We start from the raw sequence: 20,013 nt of genomic DNA, 5'->3' as shown, positions 1-20,013 counted from the left end.
TAGTTACAGATTTAATTATGAATTCTAATTATTATTTGCATGTACATCAATTGAAAACTGGTATTACTCAGCTTCAATGTATTCACTATTTTTAAAATAAAAAAATAAAATGAGTGCCAATTATCAGTTGTTAACAAAGTGAATCTTCTCTTAATCTATTTCCCTCCAGAGTAACAAACTAGGAGCTCTTTTCTGGTCTAACTTTTAAATCTGAGGTTCCATGCTTAAACCATTTTCTCCTGACAGCACGTGGCTGAACACAAACTGAATGTTTGCATATATATTATAAATGCATATCTTGAAACAGATGTGAATTTTTTTCAGTTGGCAGGGTTTTGATTTTTTTTATTCCTAAGGATTAAAAATATTTTGTATTTCCCATAAGCTCAACGAGCAGAATCCCTGAGACTATTAGCGTTCGTAAGAAAAGTAAATTATAAACTCCTTGGATGTGGAAAAAACTTGAAACAGAAAGAAAGAGCATCCCAAAAGTATAGTAACCAGAAGGCAAAGAATTTGAAATTTGCCTTAGACAACCAGAAGCTGTTCGCATTGCTGACCTCAGGTGGGGCATCATTAACATATTGCCAGGCTATTAACACGATACAAGTGAGTGTGAAAAGGGCTCAGCCCATCCCGGTGTTAGAGATGGAGAGAGTCCTGCTGGTTGGAAGTGACATATTTCAGAATTAGTGCTCCACTTTTTTCTAAGAACTCTTTTTTTCCCCTTTTTTTCCCCTTGCTAGCAGCAGCCATAACAAAATTTGTCCTTGCGAAGAAGTGAGTGTCATCAAAGGTGACATCTTTTTTCTTTTAAATTTTAAATTAGCTAAAAGGCCCAGGCTGTTGAAAACTTGATTAGAGATTTTGTATGCTTAAGGGTTCTTAACAGTGTGCTTTTACCCAGGTGGAGTAGGAGTACAAAGAGGAAGAAACCTCGGTTTGACACTGCCTCACTAATCTCAGCAGCATATCACTCATTATTCTGCACAGGATTAAAGGTAAGCTCTGTATTGCTGCCTTTGAGACTCAGCAGGGCAGTTATCCTTTGCAAAAATGGGGTTAAATAATTCCCCACGTGTGGCAGAAAGTTTCTGGAGAGAACACAGTTGGATTTAAATTACTTGGCAGAGCCTTCAGTGCTCCAGCCTTTGTCTTCTCTCCTGTAAAATATTCTAGCTTAGCTCCAGGGAAAAAAGGAGTTTCTTAAAAATAAAGGAAAATTTAAAAGCATTTTTTTGAAAAAGGGAGTGGTATTTGAATATTACCAGTCCAGTCTGAGAAGGAAATAAGAAACAATTTTTGTATGTGTGTGTGTGACATTTTTACAACCATTACAGGCACACACAAGTCCTGGATGCTCAGCTGAAGTTAACCAAGATATTTTTAATTGGAGATAATGTCAAACAAGCACTTGTAAATTCACATTGTTAGGTTCCTTATTCTAGACATTGTCTCCTGTTAAATGAAGAGTGTGTTAGAAATTTTTCATGGAAAGAAAGTTTGTTTCTTTTTGTTGCTTTTTCTCTGTAGAGTTCAAATTTTGTGTTTATTTTTAAAACATCGCATAGAGTATCTGAGTTCAGATTTTCAGTCAAATGTTAGTGAGTGAGAGGTGTTGTAGCTACTGCTTACAGACATATTGTGTAGTTTCTGAATTTTGCACAAATATAATCTGTTTGGAGATGTAAAAGAATATTTTTAATATGTTAAGTGAAATAATAGTATTCTACCTGTATTGATTTTTATACACACACACACGTGTTTGAGATCAGCAGCCATATGGGGTTGTTGATATCTGCCTGCATTTCTGAAAAATGGTTCTTTGCTCTTCTAAACCGAGGCTCTTCTGAAGCTATAAAGGTAAATTTGCTCCCCAGGATACTCAGCAGTCTCTTAGTACAGACCATGGTTGTAGAACACCCCATGTCAGCTCCTACCTCAGTCTGTTGGCACTCAGGATCTCTCAGACTGCTTGTTGAAGAGATGCTTATCACAAGAAGTGGAACAGAAGGTTTTGACCCTTTGACATGACTCACTCATGTCATGTTATGACTGAGGTGCAGAAAGATAACAGCAGTTGCAAGAGTGATTTGCATTCTATACAAATGTGCTGATCCTGGAGATAGAACCAGATGGATGCTCTTCTAAGGCACAGGCATCTCAAAGGCATATCCCTGTAGTGTGTCTCTATCCCTATTCAGAAATTATCACTTAAGGATATCATTACTTTTTCAATCATATTTTGATTTTAGTGAGATTTTGACGTGTTTTTACAGGATTACATGCTTATCTGCATTAGGACCAGCGTGCTCTCACCATCCCCAGAGAATTCTTGTTCTTTGATTAACTAGAGGGCTTTTCTAAACTTTTCTGATGTAGCATGTGTCAGATTAAAGCTGATCTCTGCATGAGTGATCACAGATGCAAGGAACTTCTCCTCCCTTCCTGTGAAGGAAGGCCTTGCACAATAATAAATCCCTGCAATCAGCCATGTAGAAAGTAGAGAAAAACCTGGGCTATCTCTGCTTGATGATCCCAGAAAAGCTTCCACCAGCAGCAGCAAAATCAGTGTTAGGAAGAGCTCAGCAGAATGAGGAAAAAGGAAAATTTAACTCACAGGGATGATGACTGAGAGCAGGAGGCTGAAGTAGATGGTAACAGAGCCTTTTCTCTCCTCAACTCACCCCTGGTGCTACTCTGTAGAGGGAAATAAATGAAAGGCTGAAAGTTACCTAGGGGGGAGAACTGGACTGTTTCTTGCTGAGTTAGTTACAACTCACTTCATTTAAAACCATTGTCAAATGTTGGTTTTTTTCAGTCCTTCCCACTCAAAATCACATTATTTTTATGACAGATTTTTATGTAGTTGGCTGAAAAAGCTCAGGAGAAAATTTTCTCTGGTTCCCTGCAGAGTCTTCTGCAGTTTTCCTTTTCTGCTGAGGCCTTGTAACATTGGTATCAACTCACTGTTGATAGTACTGGTAATGAGCTGCTGGCATTTTATCACTGTGGATGTAGTGATTGTATTATTTAACCCTTCATCTGAAGGTGGGGTTGCAGGCCCTTTAAACATACTGATGTTTTCTGTGGTCAAAGCTGGCTCAAGATGCTGAGTAAATAATTCATCAGTGTGTGTCTAAAAATGCACTTTGACATTTATTTCAAATATTTTCACATGCATTTTTTTAAAGGTTTTTATTGAGCATCCCAAACCACACAGCAGAGTTTTCACTCAAGTGAAACTTTTGAAACTATAATTCTGGTAAATGAAAAGGTTTCTTTTGGCACAGCAAGCTTTGCTATGAGGAAATGCCATTCCTCAGGACATTAGGATAAAACCTGGAAGCAATGGTCTGCCCAAAGCATGTAATTGCTGTGAGATTTTTGGCAAACCTCCTCACCCTCTGTGCCTGATGCCCTTGAAAGTAGGATATAAGGATTATTTAAAAAATGTTTTAAATTAAAAAAAAAAGTCATCTACAAATGCAAATTGTTACAGAAATTTTAAGGGACAGCATTGTATTTTGTGGATGAAGCCAGTGAGCAGTAATTCCTCAGAAAAGTTTTTAAATGCAGATTTTGCAAACAACAAGAGACAGGGTGACTGAACTGAAGAGTAGCTCAACATTTGAGGCTCAGACAAACATTTCAGTAGGCAACAGGCCAGCCACTTACAAGTATAACCTCCCTTCCTCCATGTCAGCTTTTCTGTTGTGACCTTAGTAGTTTAAGTCAATATTTACTTTAAATATTATGATTAAGTGACAATAATTTACCAAGATTAGAATGCAACTCTGATAAGAATGGAGCCAAGTACACATAAGAACACTTTCTAAAAGAGATCCTCTTCGAGGAGCCTGGGCTGTGTTATGCTGAGAAGATGTGCTGGGGGTGTTGGATCTGTCACACTCTGTGATGATGTTGAAACTGGACATTGCTCTCAGAGATCAGCTTCATGCTGTAAAGGCCCTTTGAGCCCCTGGAGAGGATCACTAACACCTGATCAAAGCTTCCCAGAGAAACTGGGAAACTATTGCCATGAGGAGCTGGGGTGGCACAGGACTGCTCTGCCAGTGGCAACTCTTCCCTCCAGCAATTGTTAAGTATGCAAGTTCTCATGACAGGTTTAAAATCAGTTTGAGTCCTGCAGATGAAAAGTTCATAAAGGCAAACCATGAAAATGAAGTTTCCTTTATGAAACATCTGGTTATAAGTTTTGCAGCTCTAACCAGACAATCTAGCTGATCTAATGTACATCCTGCTAAGGAGTGCAGATACCGTGGCTGTTAAAAATCCTTTGGCTAGAAAATGTCTCTGACATGTCTCTAAAATATTTGTTCCTCCTGCCTAGTCACTCTTTAACATTTCTTACAATAGATGGGGTAAAGCTTTTCAAATTCTGTCTTCTACACAAAAGTTGTTTTTTCTTTGTAGCTCCTGTGAGGAAGTGGCACCAGTTTTGTGATCCTTATTTATTATATCCATGAGGATTTCTAGCCAGTCCTGTGCTTCTCTTTCATGCCTTGCTTTATTCTTCAGGGGAAGCAATCAACTCTTCATTAGCAGATGTAAGACAGGGTTGAACTTTTCAATGCTGCCATTAAGAAAGTGTCAGCATGAACACTATAAATTCCCTTTCTGAGGGATTTAAGACCAAAATGTAAAATTATACTCCTAGCTGAAAAAATCGCTTTTCAGATCTTACAGTATGAATTGTGATATTTTAACAATTCAAAGGGTCTTTGAAAATTTTAAGAAGGAAGTTAAACTGAAAAGAAAAAAGAATAAAGGAAGGAAGATTTTATTCTAGTGGTAAACCTTCTTTTTAAACATACATGCTTTTCTGGGGCAGATTCTTCAATTCAGAGAACTAATTTTCCCACACCTTTCCTCAGCATATATCTACAGGCACTTTTTTTTCCCCACAAAAAAAGGACTGGAGATGTCACCTGATAGTTATCTGTGACTATAAGATCCATAATCCATATAGGAAGTTATGTCTGCCAGGAAATTCTCACTTTTGAGCTTTGGTTGTTGGACAGCAGAGCTGCTGATTCTGATAACTCCAATCTGTTGGGATTATGAGGAAGTTTGAGTACTCTTATTTTGGGTCTAGTGAATGTGCTGAGTAACAGCTGGCATTTCAAAGAGTTACTCTTTTATTGGTTTGGTTTTAAGGATTGCTTACTCCATCTGAGATTTTGTTACACCAAGCAATTCACAGGATTCAGTGCTATGATCCCCACTGCAGCTATAACTCTCCAACACACATATTTTCCCTGGCTATGTAATGACCCTTCAGCTTTAAAAGTGTTTTATCAGATAAGTCTCAGGTCATGCAAGAAAGGCTGGAAATGGGTAGGTTTTATTTGCCCTTCCAAAACACCAATGAGGCACAACCACAAGTATGTCCAGACCCAAGTTTTTCTTTGCAGCAATTATCTACTGCAGCAGCTCTAAATACCATAAAGATGAGCAACTCTGTGCCTGTGTGGCTTCTGGGTTGTTCAAGGGTGGTTCCTGTGCTGAAGCTGTGCCATATGACTGGTGAGGAGACTCTTGGTACCTGGCCAAGTGAAGCAGGACCAGGAGGGGCTGCTGGGCTGGTATTTGCTGGAACTTGGATTCACTGTCAACAGACTCAGATGACTCCTGGATCTGACAGCTGACATTAAGTGAATACTGCCATCTCCTGCTTGTAAAATGCCCAGGATTACCTGCACCCTTCAGCTCTCTGTGGTGTGAATGGATGTTTGGGTATTAGCTTCTGCAGCTGGGGAAGTTGGCTGCTCGGCTCTTGTTTTTTTGCCACATTTCACATAATTTCAAAGGCTGCCTAAACATGAAACATTGAAGGCTTTAAAGATGGAGAGCTAAAAATAATGTATGGCAGAGACACCATGGTGTGTTAATAAATATTCTGCTATTCTCATTCATTTACTCCTGTTAAGTGTTCTGTGAATTTGTAACTGAGTCACATATTATAAAGAGAGAAACTTTTGCCAGGTTAGACATCTGGAAAAATGTGACAAGTCTTCACAAAATAGCAAACAGTGATAACATTGCAATGAGCATCTTTTTGCTTTGCATTTAAAATGAACCACACCTTTTCCAGGTATTGGGTTTCAGGCTTTTCTTCCTTTTGTGGTGGTATATTTTGAATGTGTTCTTCAGTTCTTTTCTGATTGGTCATACTTATTTGAAACCCTTTGGTACTTTTGGCCGTGATAAAGGCTTGTTGACTTGCCTTTGGGAAGTTTCCCAAATTGTTCCTATAAAAGAGTTGGACAAAATCACCATTTTCTTCTTCTGTGTAGTTAGGGAGTATTTTTGGTGGAATTTAGTGCAGAACCCCATTGCAGATATGATTTTGTTTCAGTAGTTTCTGCACGTATAGATTGAAAATATCAGTTAATGTCTGATTACTGTTCAACCATTTGTAATGCTGACTGAAATTATAGAAAACTATTTTTCCCCAATAGAGTAGATTAGTCTGTTGAAAGACCTGTGCTTTTCACTCTCTTGTGTCAGCCACCCATATTGGAAGGAGGGGAGAGGAAGAATTATCTCCATGAAACTTAATGTCAGCTTTTGGGAATCAGCATTTGGAATACAGGACCTGCTGCTGTAACATGGCACAGCCCTTGCAGAAATGGCCAAGATCTTCCCTGCAAATGCTCTGGCATCCCTGGCTTTGGTTTCTGGGCATTTGTTTTGGTGTCTGCTGAACTGGCATGACTTGTTCCCTGTGATGACCTTGTACACCTGCCTATGGATGTAGGAATTTTCCCCAAATTTATCAAATTGGTCTGGGGCAAGACTGATACACCAAGCTGAATGGCTGTACTAGGGATTGACCCGCAAGTAGGCTGTCCTTCTACCACTATTCTGAATCCCAACCTGGGAAATACTTCTAGCATTGCCAAATTCTAAACTGGCGTGTGATACAATTGTAGTGGATCACTTGGCAGTCAGTTTTAACCCGGCAAGGTAACTCCAGCGAGAGCGGAGCTGTACAGCCTTTTCCTCAGGCTCGAGCAGAACATCAGACTGGAGCAGAAGATCAGATCAGAGTGGAGCAGAACAGCAGCTCCAAGCGGCGGGACAGCGGGCCCTGGCACAGGGGGCTCGGCGCCTCAGGGGCCGGCTGTGGGCACGGGGCCCTGCGGGGACAGCGCCAGGCTCCACAGCAGCCCTGGGGCAGCCAGAGGGACGGGGCGAGGAACCCCGGAGAGTCCCGGCCCCGCTTCGGCGCCGAGGGGGGCGCGGGAGGGCAGGGCCGGCGCCCCGGGGCTGAGGGGAGCCCGGCCGGCGGCAGGGTCAGGTGGCGCCGCCCCTTCCCGCTGACGGCAGAAGCAGAGCCCCGTAGGCGCCGCGGGAGCAGCGGGAGCAGCGCCGGCTCTGCCCCGCGGCCGCACCGAGCCCCCGCCGCCGCCGCCGCCGCGCAGGTGAGGGCGGCCCGGCAGCAGCAGCAGGTGCCGCGGGGCTGGGGCGGGGCGGTGCGAGGGACGCTCTGGGAGGGCAGGCGGGGGATGAGCGGTGCCGGGGTGCAGCGGAGGGTGAGGGACAGTCGTGCCAGGGGCCGGCGGGCACTTGGGCTGAGCGCTCCCTGAGGTGGCCCTGCCGCCCCGCACTGTGTCTGGCCGAGCCCGGCGCAGCGCAGGCTGAGGGAGAAGAAGGAAGGAAAGCTGGGCAGTGGCTGACAGCAGCCCGGCCGTGCGGCCCTGCCCGGCTGAGGCCCGGCCCGCCCGGGGCAGGTGGGTTCCGCTCCCCTGCTCGCCCGCCAGGCTCTGCGGCAGCAGCTGCATCGATTGCTATTAATTATTAGTGCTGTGGTACCGCGCTGGTGTGTGTACATCTGGCGAGGCGATGTCCTAAATCCAAAGGCAGAGCTTAGGGCACAGGATGCAACAAACCTTCTGCGATGCCCAGAGCGCATGGGAAAATTTAGAAATCTGCTGGAGATAAACTTTGGGCTGCACTTCTTTGTCAACTTTTTGTGTGTGGAAAGCACCTGCTGTGTCATATGGGTGAAATTATAACAGACTGTGGATTTATCAGTGGTTATCCAAGATATTCTTTGCCCCTGGTACATTTATAGCTTGCCGTTTCTGGTTTTTCCTTTCTGTTATCATGAAGAGAGTTACAAGCTGTTACAAGTTACACTGATCTTCCGCTAAGAAGTTGGTTAAAGTCTGAAGTAAATGAAGTAAAACTAAGTGGAAGGGTAGTTTAAATAGATTTATTTTATTTATTTTTTTTTTTTGTCCATGTTCACTTGGTTACTTGCAGTGTGTCTTTTAGATTTCTTAGTTGGAATCAGTCAGGCTTTTCAATTAAAACCTATCAGAACAGGTCTTGCACAAACAGTAACAAGTGATCCAAGTTTTGCATAGGGTACAGGACACCTTCAAAGTTTAGCTCATGTAGTTCTTAGAGTCAAAGGGAAAGAGTCATGTCTGTGTCTAAGCTAGAGCTTGAGGCATGTTTTGGTGATTATTAACGTGCTGAGTTTTGTAAGTGATGCTGGATCTTTCCAATTTAGGCTGAAGTAACTTTTCAGCAGAAGAGCAGTGATACTTCCATTACACCCAGCATCTCGCAGTTCACACCCTGCTGGGTTAGAGGCATCCAGGTAATGGGGTGATGAAGGTCATCACAGAATTCTGCTGCATGAGTAGGTAGAAAGATTGTTAATTCAAATTGTTGTGCAGTGATGGGTGTAAGGAAGGCTGAGGGGCACCTGTGGGCGAGTGTGAGACAACTGATATTTGAAGGTCAAATGCCAAGGGCTTCTCTTAGTTCTCTTAGGCAGCTCTCTGTGATGTTACTCTTCAACTGGAGCAGGTAGCCAGAACAGTCTAGGAGTGGTCAGTCAGGTTGATCAAATATTGCAATATTCTTTCCACCCTAAGTCAAAAACTTGGCTTATGACTTAGGAGTTAGGTTAGATGAAATCCACTGTTTTCTCTTGTTTCAGCAGAAAGAACTCCTCTAAAAGGGGAAGTCCAATATATTACATTCAACAGAAACTGTTTAAGGAGCCACCTCTGAGAGGCAGTTCCTTTGTACTAAGGGAGCTATCTCTCAAAAAATCTGCTGCATTGCCCTTTATAAAATAGCTGCCTTTAGAAACTTCTTTTGTTGGTTTTCTAAATCATAGTTCATTTAACAGCTATACCTTGTACTGTAAAAGGCAAAGCTGATGTTTATTTTTTATCATCTCGTGAAAAACTATACTCATTTAAAAGTTCAGTTGTAGTGTAGTGTTGCACAAATGCTTAAACCCTGTCCCAAATAACAGCATATTTGTTTTTTCATAATTCTTAATGAAAAGAGCAAAGTGAAGAGACGGGGTTTCTAATTTTTTTTTGTCAGGAAACAGACACTGTTCAAAGATTTTAATTTAATTTTTTATTTATCCCTCCTTTCATTTCTTTTAACAAGAAATTACCATGGCTGTCTTTTTAGATTCAGGCCTGTCATAATTTAAATGGTTGATTATCTTCAGGTAGTCTAAAAGGATTAGTTACGTTATGGCTAAAAAAAATATAAAAATAAATCTGCTGTTGCTTTCAACACTTGAAAGTTGTTCACTCCCTCCCAGTTGTAGGATTGGGGTATATAAATTTCTTCCGTACTATAAGGAAAGAAAACTCAATTTTTTTATTACTTTAACAGGCCAATATAAAACACTAAATAGTGTGTATAATGTTTTACAAACCATGGAGTGGCTCCTGCTGTAGAGCCCTTCAAGCTCACGGTTGGCAGTGCAGAGGTAAGAAGGGACTCTTGTGGCTTCTCTGTTAACTTAAAAAAAAAAGCATTTATTGAAGTGGTAGAATTCAAAAAGGAATTGGAAAGATTGTACTGGGCAGCTGGTGAGACAGTGTTCCAAGGCAATTAATTCAGTGCTGTTAATGAGAGGGAGCAGTCAGGAGCCACTGGCAGGGTGGGGGGCGAGGGCGGGCAGAAGTCACCAAGGGGAAGCGAGAAGTGCCACGGTCGAGTTGGCCATGAACACGGAAACTGAAAGTGCTTGTGATGGAGAGCAGTGGGCTGGGGAGAGAGGAAGAGAAGCTGAGGCTGCGTGCACAGAGCTTCTTTCAGCCTGTCCTCCCAGGCCTGGGGTTAAGGGGCTTGGCTGGGAGCTGTGGCACCGGCCCCTGTGTGACACTGATGCTCATTCGTGGGTGACAGAGCAGGCTGCAGTTCATCCTGTTTGTAAATAATCTCACTGAGGATCATCAGACTTGTAATTAGCTGTTTGATGAAGTGATCTAATAGACCAGATATATTTGTGAGATCTGCTCTGTACACATCCCTCTTTTGGCTCTTTTGTGCCAAGATGTGTCCCAAGTGTGTGCACACAAATATCTGCCACCCAACATGTGGGTAAGAAAAGGCAGCCTGTGTAGGAGAAACAGAGCCATGAAGTTTTAAAAGTGCAAAAACTGATGTTTAGATGTTGCCAGCACTTCAGTGTTTGTATTACTCACATATTCCCTTCATTACAGTTCTCAAAAGGACAGTTACCTGCTTCATATTCTCATGTAGGTCTCATCCAGGTTTGAATTCTAATACAGTGCAGGAGTTGACACAAGCTGCCCTCTGTGAATGCTGTTTGTACCTCCTTTCAGGGTAAACCAGCAAGGGTTAATGTTGGCCATGTACCTGCCTTGCATTTGCATGGGCAGGAGTCTTTGTTAGGTATCTTAACTACATAAATATAATCTTTAAAGAAATGAAAATGCTCTTTTAAATATCTATTTTTGTCCCGTATATTTTTTCTCTTCAGGACACTGAAGACCATAAAAGATTGATTAAAAAGAAAAAATGCCCAGAAAGAATATAGACTATGGAGTGCTGCCTGAATATGAGAAAAGCCAGATCAAAAGGACTTTGGAATTGGGAACTGTTATGACAATATTCAGTCTAAAGAAGAGCAGTCCAGAAAGGAGGACTATTCAAGTGATAATGGAAACCAGGCAGGTAGCATGGAGCAAGACAGCTGACAAGATTGAAGGTTTCTGTGAGTATTTGCAATGTGTACCTCTTTTAGTAACTTGGAGTTGCTAATAAATTGATGTACTTGTCAAATATTAATTTAACAAGCCTTTTGTTGACATTATGAAGATTTTGGCTGAAAGAGTTTGGTAATTTGCTGAGAATATTTTAAATTGTTGTAATGTAGATGAAGAATCTTCTGCAGCTCATTATTTATGTAGCTAACACTACTTAAATATGACTAATATGCTTTTATCCTTAGCCTTGTTCTCAAAGTTTTAATCCTTGAATATGATGTTTGTTTTCTGAATTGACAGACTGTTTTCCATCATTATGTCTTATAAATTCAAGTGAGTAATTATTCTTTACCACTTTTCTCCAAAAAAAAAAAAAAAAAAAAAAAAAAAGAAGAAAAAGAACCAACCAAGCACCTTCAAATGCAAAGAAACTGAATTCACATTCTGGTATTCTGGGGCAATTTGCTGTCTCAGGATGGAAGCCATTATTTAGGACCATCATTGGAAAGTACCAATGACTTAGGGGAATGAAGCTGTGAGATATGAGGTGGTTTCAAGGCCCTGAGGTGGTATTGTCTCTTTAGTTGATATTGGAGCTGTCTAACAATTTATAACAAGGTCAGGAAATAGAAGAGGAGTGTAAGGCTAGATAGGGCTGCAAAAACTAGAATAGAAGAATAAAGTGAGACTAATCCTTAGTTTTATAAACACAGCTAATGTAGAGAGGGCTCACCCTGGGCTTTCTGTGATTTGTGCACCTCAGGGTGGTGTAATGTATTTACAATGCTTGCATGTGATTGTATGGTAACTTTTTAAAAATTATTGTGAGCATGATTCTACTCTACAGCTGTAAAGAAATGTTTGTCCTCAGTATAGGAATAGAATAGTTTGTCTGAAATGACAGAATAATTTATTGGTCTGTTAAGGTGTGGAATTTTAGAAGGTTTTGTTGGGTTTTTTTTGGTAAACAAGGTAGATCTGTTGGTCTGTAAGGTTCCAAAGATAGGCACTGAGAAATTTTTATGATTTTGGGATTGCCTGAGCAGTTTCTCTTCACGCTCCTGACTTAAAAGTATTAAATCTCTGCTACTGTTTCCATTGATTCCTGTCTCATTCCTCGTGGAGATGGGACCTGCAACTGGAAATTGATTTAGGAAATAAAGACTGTTTCTCTGGGAAGATGTTCTTATCATTGGTGGTGAAAATATGGTCATATTCAGTATTCTGGGGGAAAGCACACAGGGCTGGACACCCAATTAACAGGTACTCTGGTTCATAATCTTTCATTGCCCCAGTTTCTTACTTGACAAATGAGGGTAATTATCCTTTCCTATAATGATGTGTGTGAATGCAAGTGCAAGTGTATTGCTGATACTGTGCCAAAAAAGAAGTCCTGAGAGTGCATGTAGAATTCAGTTAAGAGAGCAGTGCTTGAATATTGTTTAGCAAAAAAAGCCTGGGGTTTACACACAGGGCAATAAAATTAAAACATAGTAGAAAATGACTACTCATTGATGGAAGATCTCAGAATCCTCTGGTCAAACCAATCTCTGACCACATCTTCTTGTAGCCATTTGCCCAGAGGGGACAAATTTAAAGCTGAACATACTGTGCATTCCAAATGTTTGTCAACTTTTTCAAGTCCTGTCTTGTAACCACCTTTTAACAAAGCTTTCTGGGAGTGGTGTGTGTTTGTGGTAATAAATTAACTAGTTTGCTCTGTGTATGGATTTTAATGCTTTTAAAAGAAGGTGAACATTGTAATTTCACTCTCAAACCTGGGTGATCCAGCAAGGTAATGCCTTGGCTTCCAGACCCACAGGCACTCATTGCTAGAACAGAGAATATTGCTCCACACCTGTCACCCAAAAGCCATCTGCCTCTCCACAAAAATTTTGTAGCAGGTTTTTTGTTTTTTTTTTTTTAATTGAGCAACACTCCAGTGATGTGTATAATGATGGGAACTTTAGGTCTGAAAATATATCCTAGTTAAAAGCACAGATATGCAAAATATTGCTTTATTGTCTTAAAAAGCAACAAATTTGCCCCAACATGACGTATTTTGCAGGTATTGTTCCAGAATATGTTATAAACAGTTGTTTCAACTCACCATGAACCATATCTGGTCTACTAGAAATGAAAGTCACTGCAGTTTTAACTTGCTGACAGTGTTTTTGCTGAAGAGGAAGGAAGTATTTTATTTAGTTAGTTATTTGTATGTTGCTGTTACTTCTTTTGACTGAGACTCAGGCTTTCTTTTTGCTTGAGAATAGAAAAATTATGGGTTTGAATCTTTCCTATTTGATAATAGAATAAGCAGCCTCTTGATTATAGATGTGTATATGGATGACCCCAAATATATGCTGGTGGATTCTGTTGGCTTTGTCACAAATAAAATCCACATTTTTGTCTCTTGATTTTTTTTTGAAAGTGGTTGAGGGCAGAGAATTATCATCTCAAGTATTATATTAATACACTTATGCTGTACAAAACCTGATATTCATGATGTGATCTTAATGGTTGTTATTTGCATGTGTGTCAGTCCTAAAACAATTAATATTCAGGACGAGTGGGAAAGTTAAGATGGTTTCCTGTTCTGTGTGTGCTATTTTAACTCAAGTTTGGCAACTGATCTTTACAGAAGGCAGAAAATTCAATGTTTGCATCTGCTATGGTTTATGTTTCAAAATCAGATAGTAAGGAGAGTTCTTTAGCTTTGTGACACAAAATAAGCTGCTAATAGATAGTGAAGATAGAGTCCAGCTTTCATACTATATTTTAATACTTTGCCTTTGGCGATCAAGAATTTTTTTTTTTTTCTCTCCCTAACTGCCCTATGTAGTGTTGGGAATTTTGGATGTTGTAGTGTTGATTTTCTTGCTGATGGACTGTAAATGTTTGAAGAACACTCATATTCCTCTAAGCCAGAGTTATATTTATTACAATGACCTTTTTTCAAGTTTGGTTAATGTTATTTTGGAAGTGATTTAACTTAAGCCTCACAATAACAAAAAGGCAGCTACTCTTATTCTGGAATAAATTGACCAGAGCAACAGAGAGATGTAGGATTAGCTATACTTACATAAATATTTACACAACCCCATGGGTCCAAAAGTGGCACTGCTGTGTATTTTAAATTGCATTGCTTATGAAAAGGCTCCTTTTGTTGAAAACCTGCCAGCATATCTTTTTAGAGTGGAGTGAAAGGGTTGCTAAAATGAAGGCTATTTCCTGCTCTTTGCAGATGTATTTCTCTGGATGAGAAACTTCAGAAACCTCTTCCTAGGCTCAGGTCTTTGGTGTGGTAAGAAGTGAAGATTTACAAAGGGTAGGAAATCTGGTGTAAATGATCTCTGTCTTCATTGTGTGGTTCAGATCACACAGTGTCCAAATACTGGAGATTTTACATTGACCTTTTGAGAGACTTGAGTTGCCATACACGAAAGGAATTTCTAACAGAAAGGAGCTGGGGAGAAACCTCTGTATTTTCCCCTAAATGAAAGAACACAGGTAGGTTGTGTCCTTTAGAGAAGGATATGTTATTTCAACAGTAGACCAAGAGGCACTGAATTTCTGACTGTGCCTGACAGAAGTTTGAGGTGATGTTTTCACAGCCCAGTATTAAGCAGTTAAATTCCAAGCTTAGTCTCACCTGTCTACCCAGACAGGCATTTGAGAGAATAAGCTTATTTTTGCTTGAGAGGAGGAAAGCTTGGTTTCCTTGTACAGAGGGATTTCATTTGCTTATTTAACTTGTAATGGACTCTTTTCTTGCAGAAAGGAATCCCTGCATATTGGGTGGGTAACTATGAAGCTGTCACTTGTCAGCATGGTCTGTTGTATTGTCTTGCCTCCTTATAGTTCTGCTGTGTGTTTTTATTTGTGTTTAACCTTTTCAACTGTGTGTAGGTCTGGATGGGTGCCCATGGGTCACACACACCCAGGGTTGGCTGTCCCCACCTCATGCTGGACACACTGTGGCTGATGTTGTGCACACTGGACAGCAGCAACAGGCAGAGGGGAAGGAACAGGTAGCCAAGGGAGGGCAGGATTTGCCAGGACTCTGCTAAGACACATGGCTGACACCTGAGGTTTGCAGTCTGAGAGGACATTCCAGAACTCCCAAATAAGGCCTCTCAAATTGTGGTATAGCATTTATATGCACTTGAATAAATCAGAGCCCAAAGTTAAGATATTTAAACTTGTAGAGCAAGCAGGTGGCGTGGTGTAAATCTGATCTGTTATGGATGTTCCATTCTTTCTCAGATGCAAAGTGCTTTCAGGACAATTATTAAGGGAAAGCTCACAGTGACTAGAGTTGGATTAGTCACTGGAAAATGTGTGTGTTTCTGAATATTCTTCCAAGAATCCCTTGAGTGAAGGGATGATTCACAGCCAGGAGAATTTATACTCTCAGAAATCTGTGGTGCCATCCTTCAGTGTGCAAGTGTGTGATTCTCTGTAATACAAGCATGCTCATTTCAAGGAAGATTCTATTTGAGGACAGAAGATGATTTCTCTGTTTTTGAATATCTAGAAATTTAGTTTTTTTCACAAGAAGAGGTGACCTGCTTTTGTAACATTATATAAACCGTATTTTAATTCTGTAATTTTTGGAAAAGAAAGATCACTTGGTTTTTTTCGTGTTCTTTATTTATTGCAAAAGACTCCATAATAAAAATATCTAGTGACAATTTAGTTGTGCAAGCTCATAACAAGAAATAGTTTAAAGCATCAGAGGGCCATATTTAGAAAAAGTTATATATATATATATTATATCAGCTTTGAAACTGCTCTTTCTGTATGCAGAGTGAGAGGTCAGGGGGTAGGTAAGGTTGAAAAAGAAAAGGAAAGAGAAATGTTAGTATTAATTTGTTCTGAAAACTTTCTCAGAGGATGAAGTACCTGGATTGGGGAGTGGCAGAGATGTAGATGTCATGTTGGTGTAATTGCAAAATTATGAAGCAGTGGGATAAAGGCTATATATACTTAAATTGAAGCTTTTGTTCCTTGTGACACACCACAGTACAACAATAGCAGCCATTTCTATTTTCTGCAGCCCAGACCTTTATTCATGCAACAGGACTATCTTGTATCTTTTTAAAATTTATAACAGAAATCTGTGTTTGACAATGCATAACATACTATTTTGGAATTAATGTGAACTCATTTCACATTGTCTCACTGCTCTAGTTTTATGTGTAATAATATTTTCCCAGAGTCTGTAGGAAGAAATGACCACTTTTAAAATAAATTTGCCATCTCAAAGTAATTTAGCATTACTGATTTTTCATTTAACCTACAGAAAAGAATTATCAAGTGTTAAATTCACTTGAGATTTTCTTGCCTGCTGAAAAGAGGCAATTTTACAGAATTTGTCCTCTAGAGCATAATCAAAGAACCCAGACATAAAACAAAGTTGAATTTTCATGTTTCACAGGTAAAGTGAGTGTGGAAACTAAAAACAGACTTACTAAATTCATGATAAAAGTAGAATTAGAACCTGTGGGAACTGCTGTGTTTTTTCTCTATCTGTAAGATTGTCCTGCACCTTCAGACTTTATTTTACTGCCAAGCAGGAATCACTAATTTCTGCCAAATGTTGCACCTGGATATTTAATGATCAAAGCTCATTATAGAAGCAGTGCATCTGTAATGGGGTCATGTGGATAACAGCACCAGCCAGGCCACATTCAACTGACAGGGTGAGGAGAAATGCAGGGATCTGTATTTTAATTTAATGGCAGCTTTCTGTGCTGTTCTACCTATCAAGGGTTAGAGTTTTTTTATCTTCATTGTTTTATTTTGGGATTTTTATCCGGCAGCATCTTTGTCTTGAAATTAAATTTCAAAATGTTGCTTTTAAAATATTTGCTAAAATCACTGTCAAAGACAGCAAATTTTGTTGCTATGCATCCTTTTGGCTGTCAGATACATTGGGGAACTTCAAAAACTAACACTTAAGAGAGTATTCATGCATGTGGCTCACATTCTTAAAACATTGGGGTTTTTTTTCTGTGTGTTAAACAGCTGAGTAATTTATTTAGTAGAATTGTTAACATCAATGTAAATTTGTTCTGTGGTGTAAAACTTTTTTTTTTTCTCATTGGAGAAAATGGTATAAACATTTACAGATCTGTACTTTTGTGGGAGAAGTTATGAGCATCTATATATTCTGGTGAGGAATGTGAAATGAGTGCTTAATTTGACTTCAATACTGGACTTGATCTTGCTGATTTCTAGTAGAGACCTTTGTTTTCCTTACTGCTGGCAGAATCTTTGTCTGAATTTCCTCACTGTTTCAGACTTAAGGTAATAAATAAACTTAACTCAAATTGAAGACTCAGAGTCTCTCTTCTGTCATTTGCTTTCTGTATTCTGAATACTGTTAAAGAACAATATGTCATTGCAAAGTGAATCCACTTCTTGCTCTTTGTGAGTAGCTTCACAAAGGAACATTAAAATTCACCTTTTTTTTGGCATGTTTTGAAATGGCTTATTTCAGTTGTTAGCCAGGGGATCTTTGTGTAAGTCTTCAGCTGAGTACATGAAGCTTGGTTTCTGTGGTCAAATGAAAAAATGAACATGTGTAGCCTCTAGCTCTTTTCAAATAATGTCTTCCCTTTAGCAGCTCAGTTCTGCAATGTCTGATGCTAACTTACAACGACCAGACTTCCTGTCATGGCCAGCCAGCAAAACGGGGATGGAATGAACTGCACAGACCTCAGCACCCCTAAACTGGTTGATCAAAGTGAGTGTGAGATGTAGGTACTCCAGCCTTTCCCAAAGTCAGGTTTACATGCCAACATTTTTGCTTTGTTTTGTTGCAAGGTGCTTTTATGAGCACATATGTAAATTTTACCCTATTCTTATACCATTTTGTGGAGGTACTCTTTAATTTTTAATATGAAAACAGCATCCATGTGTACAGCCCCTTGAATTCAGAGCTCAGACTGTAATGTGGTGCTGTACTGTGCAATCCAGTGAGAAGTTATGAATTCAGTAGCAATTTGTTGTTACTGTACATGCCAGCTCTGCTTGACCTGATGATGTAAAACCCTGTGGGTTTAAAAGGTGCACTTCTCTAAACCTTATGTCAGTCACTCAGCTAAATCCCCAGGGGACCCCTTGGAAAGGTACTCACGGGTGCTTTCTCAAGGTGCACTGCTCTGTTTCTCATGTTTCATCCTTGTAAGTGTGTTTTCAGAAGTTTTGTGGCTTATCTGTAATGACTAATGGCTGCTGAATGTCTGAATAAACATTTCTGTTTATATGAGCTGAATTACTTTCTCTGCCACATCTGCACTGCCATGCTGCAGGACATTTCTGCTTTCTTGTGACTTTGTCCTCTGAGAGAAGCCTCACCTTGTTCCCTCTAGAGTCACATATGATTTGTGTTTCATTGCTGCTCTGAAATAAAGAGGCTGTTAAAACACACCCTGGGTAGTTAATATTTAATTCTGCAGAAGTGAGAGCAGAGCTGTTGTCCTCACTAACTGCCATGAAGTACATTTGCAAAAGGACACTAAAGGCTTTCTTCATTCACTGGGCACTCATTTGCACACAGCCTCTGTTGCAGTGGGCAGTTTCTGCCTTTCTAAATGAAACCTACTTTGGAATATTTTGTAATGCAAATTTTTGGGAAAAAAGATCTGGTTCTGAGTGTGGAATGTTGCTATACATATATACACATGAAAATGCAATTATATTAATAGAGGGCATGGTCACCCCATGTCTTGGTGCATGTAGCTTGGGTGATCAGAGTCCTTTATTTTCTGTTTCAAAACATTGCCAGTGGTTTCCCTTCTTGAGACTTACTGGAATAATGCTCACAGCATGATTTCTGACTCTGTAAGCCTCCTCTGAATCTCCCTGTAGGCTTTTTCTTTTCCTTCATTAAGTACATGACTGAGCTCTGATCCAAGCACCATTTGTGGCTGTGGACACTGAAAGGCTCCTGGGGAATCTGGGCTTTGAATCAGGAATGTACAGAACTCTGGAGTTCATAATGCCAGATTCAGGTAAACTTTTACACTGTTAATGCAGACTTTTCTATCAAGGGTACCTTGATGGGTTGACAGCCTCAGCCTGATGTTCCAGCCTAACATTACTTGATTTAACCAAAGGTGTTCTTACAAACTTTCCTTCCTCCAGTGAACTTAGATGGAAGTTCCAGCTCACAGAAGGTTCTCTGCTGGTGGCACTGGCTGGGTTGTTTGAATGGAGATCAGTGGAGATGTTGAGGCTCAAAAGTTTATAGATAAGTTCATGGCAGGAAAGAGCTCTGTCAGGTGCACTGGAAGGCACTGAGCAATTAATCTGTGCAGTATTAGGAAAGTATCTATGTAGTAGTGTAATGATCCATTGAGTTAATTTGTTGATTTGCCAACCAACACAGGGAAGCAGGAGGTGAAGTTTGGCAGCTTCAGGCTCTGAACTGCAGAGGCTGAGTCAGCATGGTGATTGAAGGTGCTCTGGAGTCTGGTGTCCTTAGAGAGCCACTTGAGGGAGTTGTCAGAATCAATCTGTGACTGATGAGACTGCTGAGGAGATCCTTTCAACCTGGGGAAATAGTCACATAAAGGAATGGATGAAATGTAAACTAATTGGTGGTTTTAGAGTGGCACTAGACTTCTATAAATGGTTTGGTTGTGCTGCAAGAGTGCTCTCCTTGTCTTGCTGGATGTGAGTCTCTACAGGACATACTTTGATTTATGTCTCCTTGGGAAATGTTTTAATCTCCTTTCTTGTGTAAATTGTACCTGCCAGTATATTGGATTTGATTTGACTCTTCAAGGTGTGTCTGTCCAGGTCTGTGCTTTTTTGGGATGTATCAGGTCCCAGGGATCTGTGTTTGTGAAGCCAGGGCAGGATTGGCTCTTCAATTTGCAAGTGGAATTTGGAAGGAGGAAAGCTCCAGTACTTCAAGGCATACAAAGAGTGTTTGAAGTGCTGCTCCTGCAGTTGTGGCATTAATATGAAATTA

At 40.2% G+C, this 20,013-nt stretch overlaps 1 protein-coding gene across 3 annotated transcripts in view; it reads left to right on the top strand.

The window, feature by feature from the left end:
• Positions 1-907: 907 nt before the first annotated feature.
• The window catches only part of PLCG2 (phospholipase C gamma 2), a 63,457-nt gene continuing 44,351 nt past the window's right edge, over positions 908-20,013 (top strand). The window contains exons 1-2 of one of the 3 annotated variants that reach the window (XM_079316529.1): positions 908-1,001; positions 10,802-11,035. In XM_079316529.1, coding sequence (XP_079172655.1) covers positions 10,840-11,035 — 196 coding nt within the window. In that variant the 5' untranslated portion in view covers positions 908-1,001; positions 10,802-10,839. Of the gene's footprint in view, positions 1,002-8,616; positions 8,639-10,801; positions 11,036-17,658; positions 17,779-20,013 lie in introns of those variants that run through there. The other 2 variants (XM_079316530.1, XM_079316531.1) reach the window with 2 other exon arrangements.

This window comes from Erithacus rubecula (genome assembly GCF_903797595.1).
Source record: "Erithacus rubecula genome assembly, chromosome: 12".
NCBI classification, from domain to species: domain Eukaryota; kingdom Metazoa; phylum Chordata; class Aves; order Passeriformes; family Muscicapidae; genus Erithacus; species Erithacus rubecula.
The sequence above is the reverse complement of the archived record's forward strand: the minus strand, read 5'-3'. Positions and strand labels throughout refer to the sequence as shown.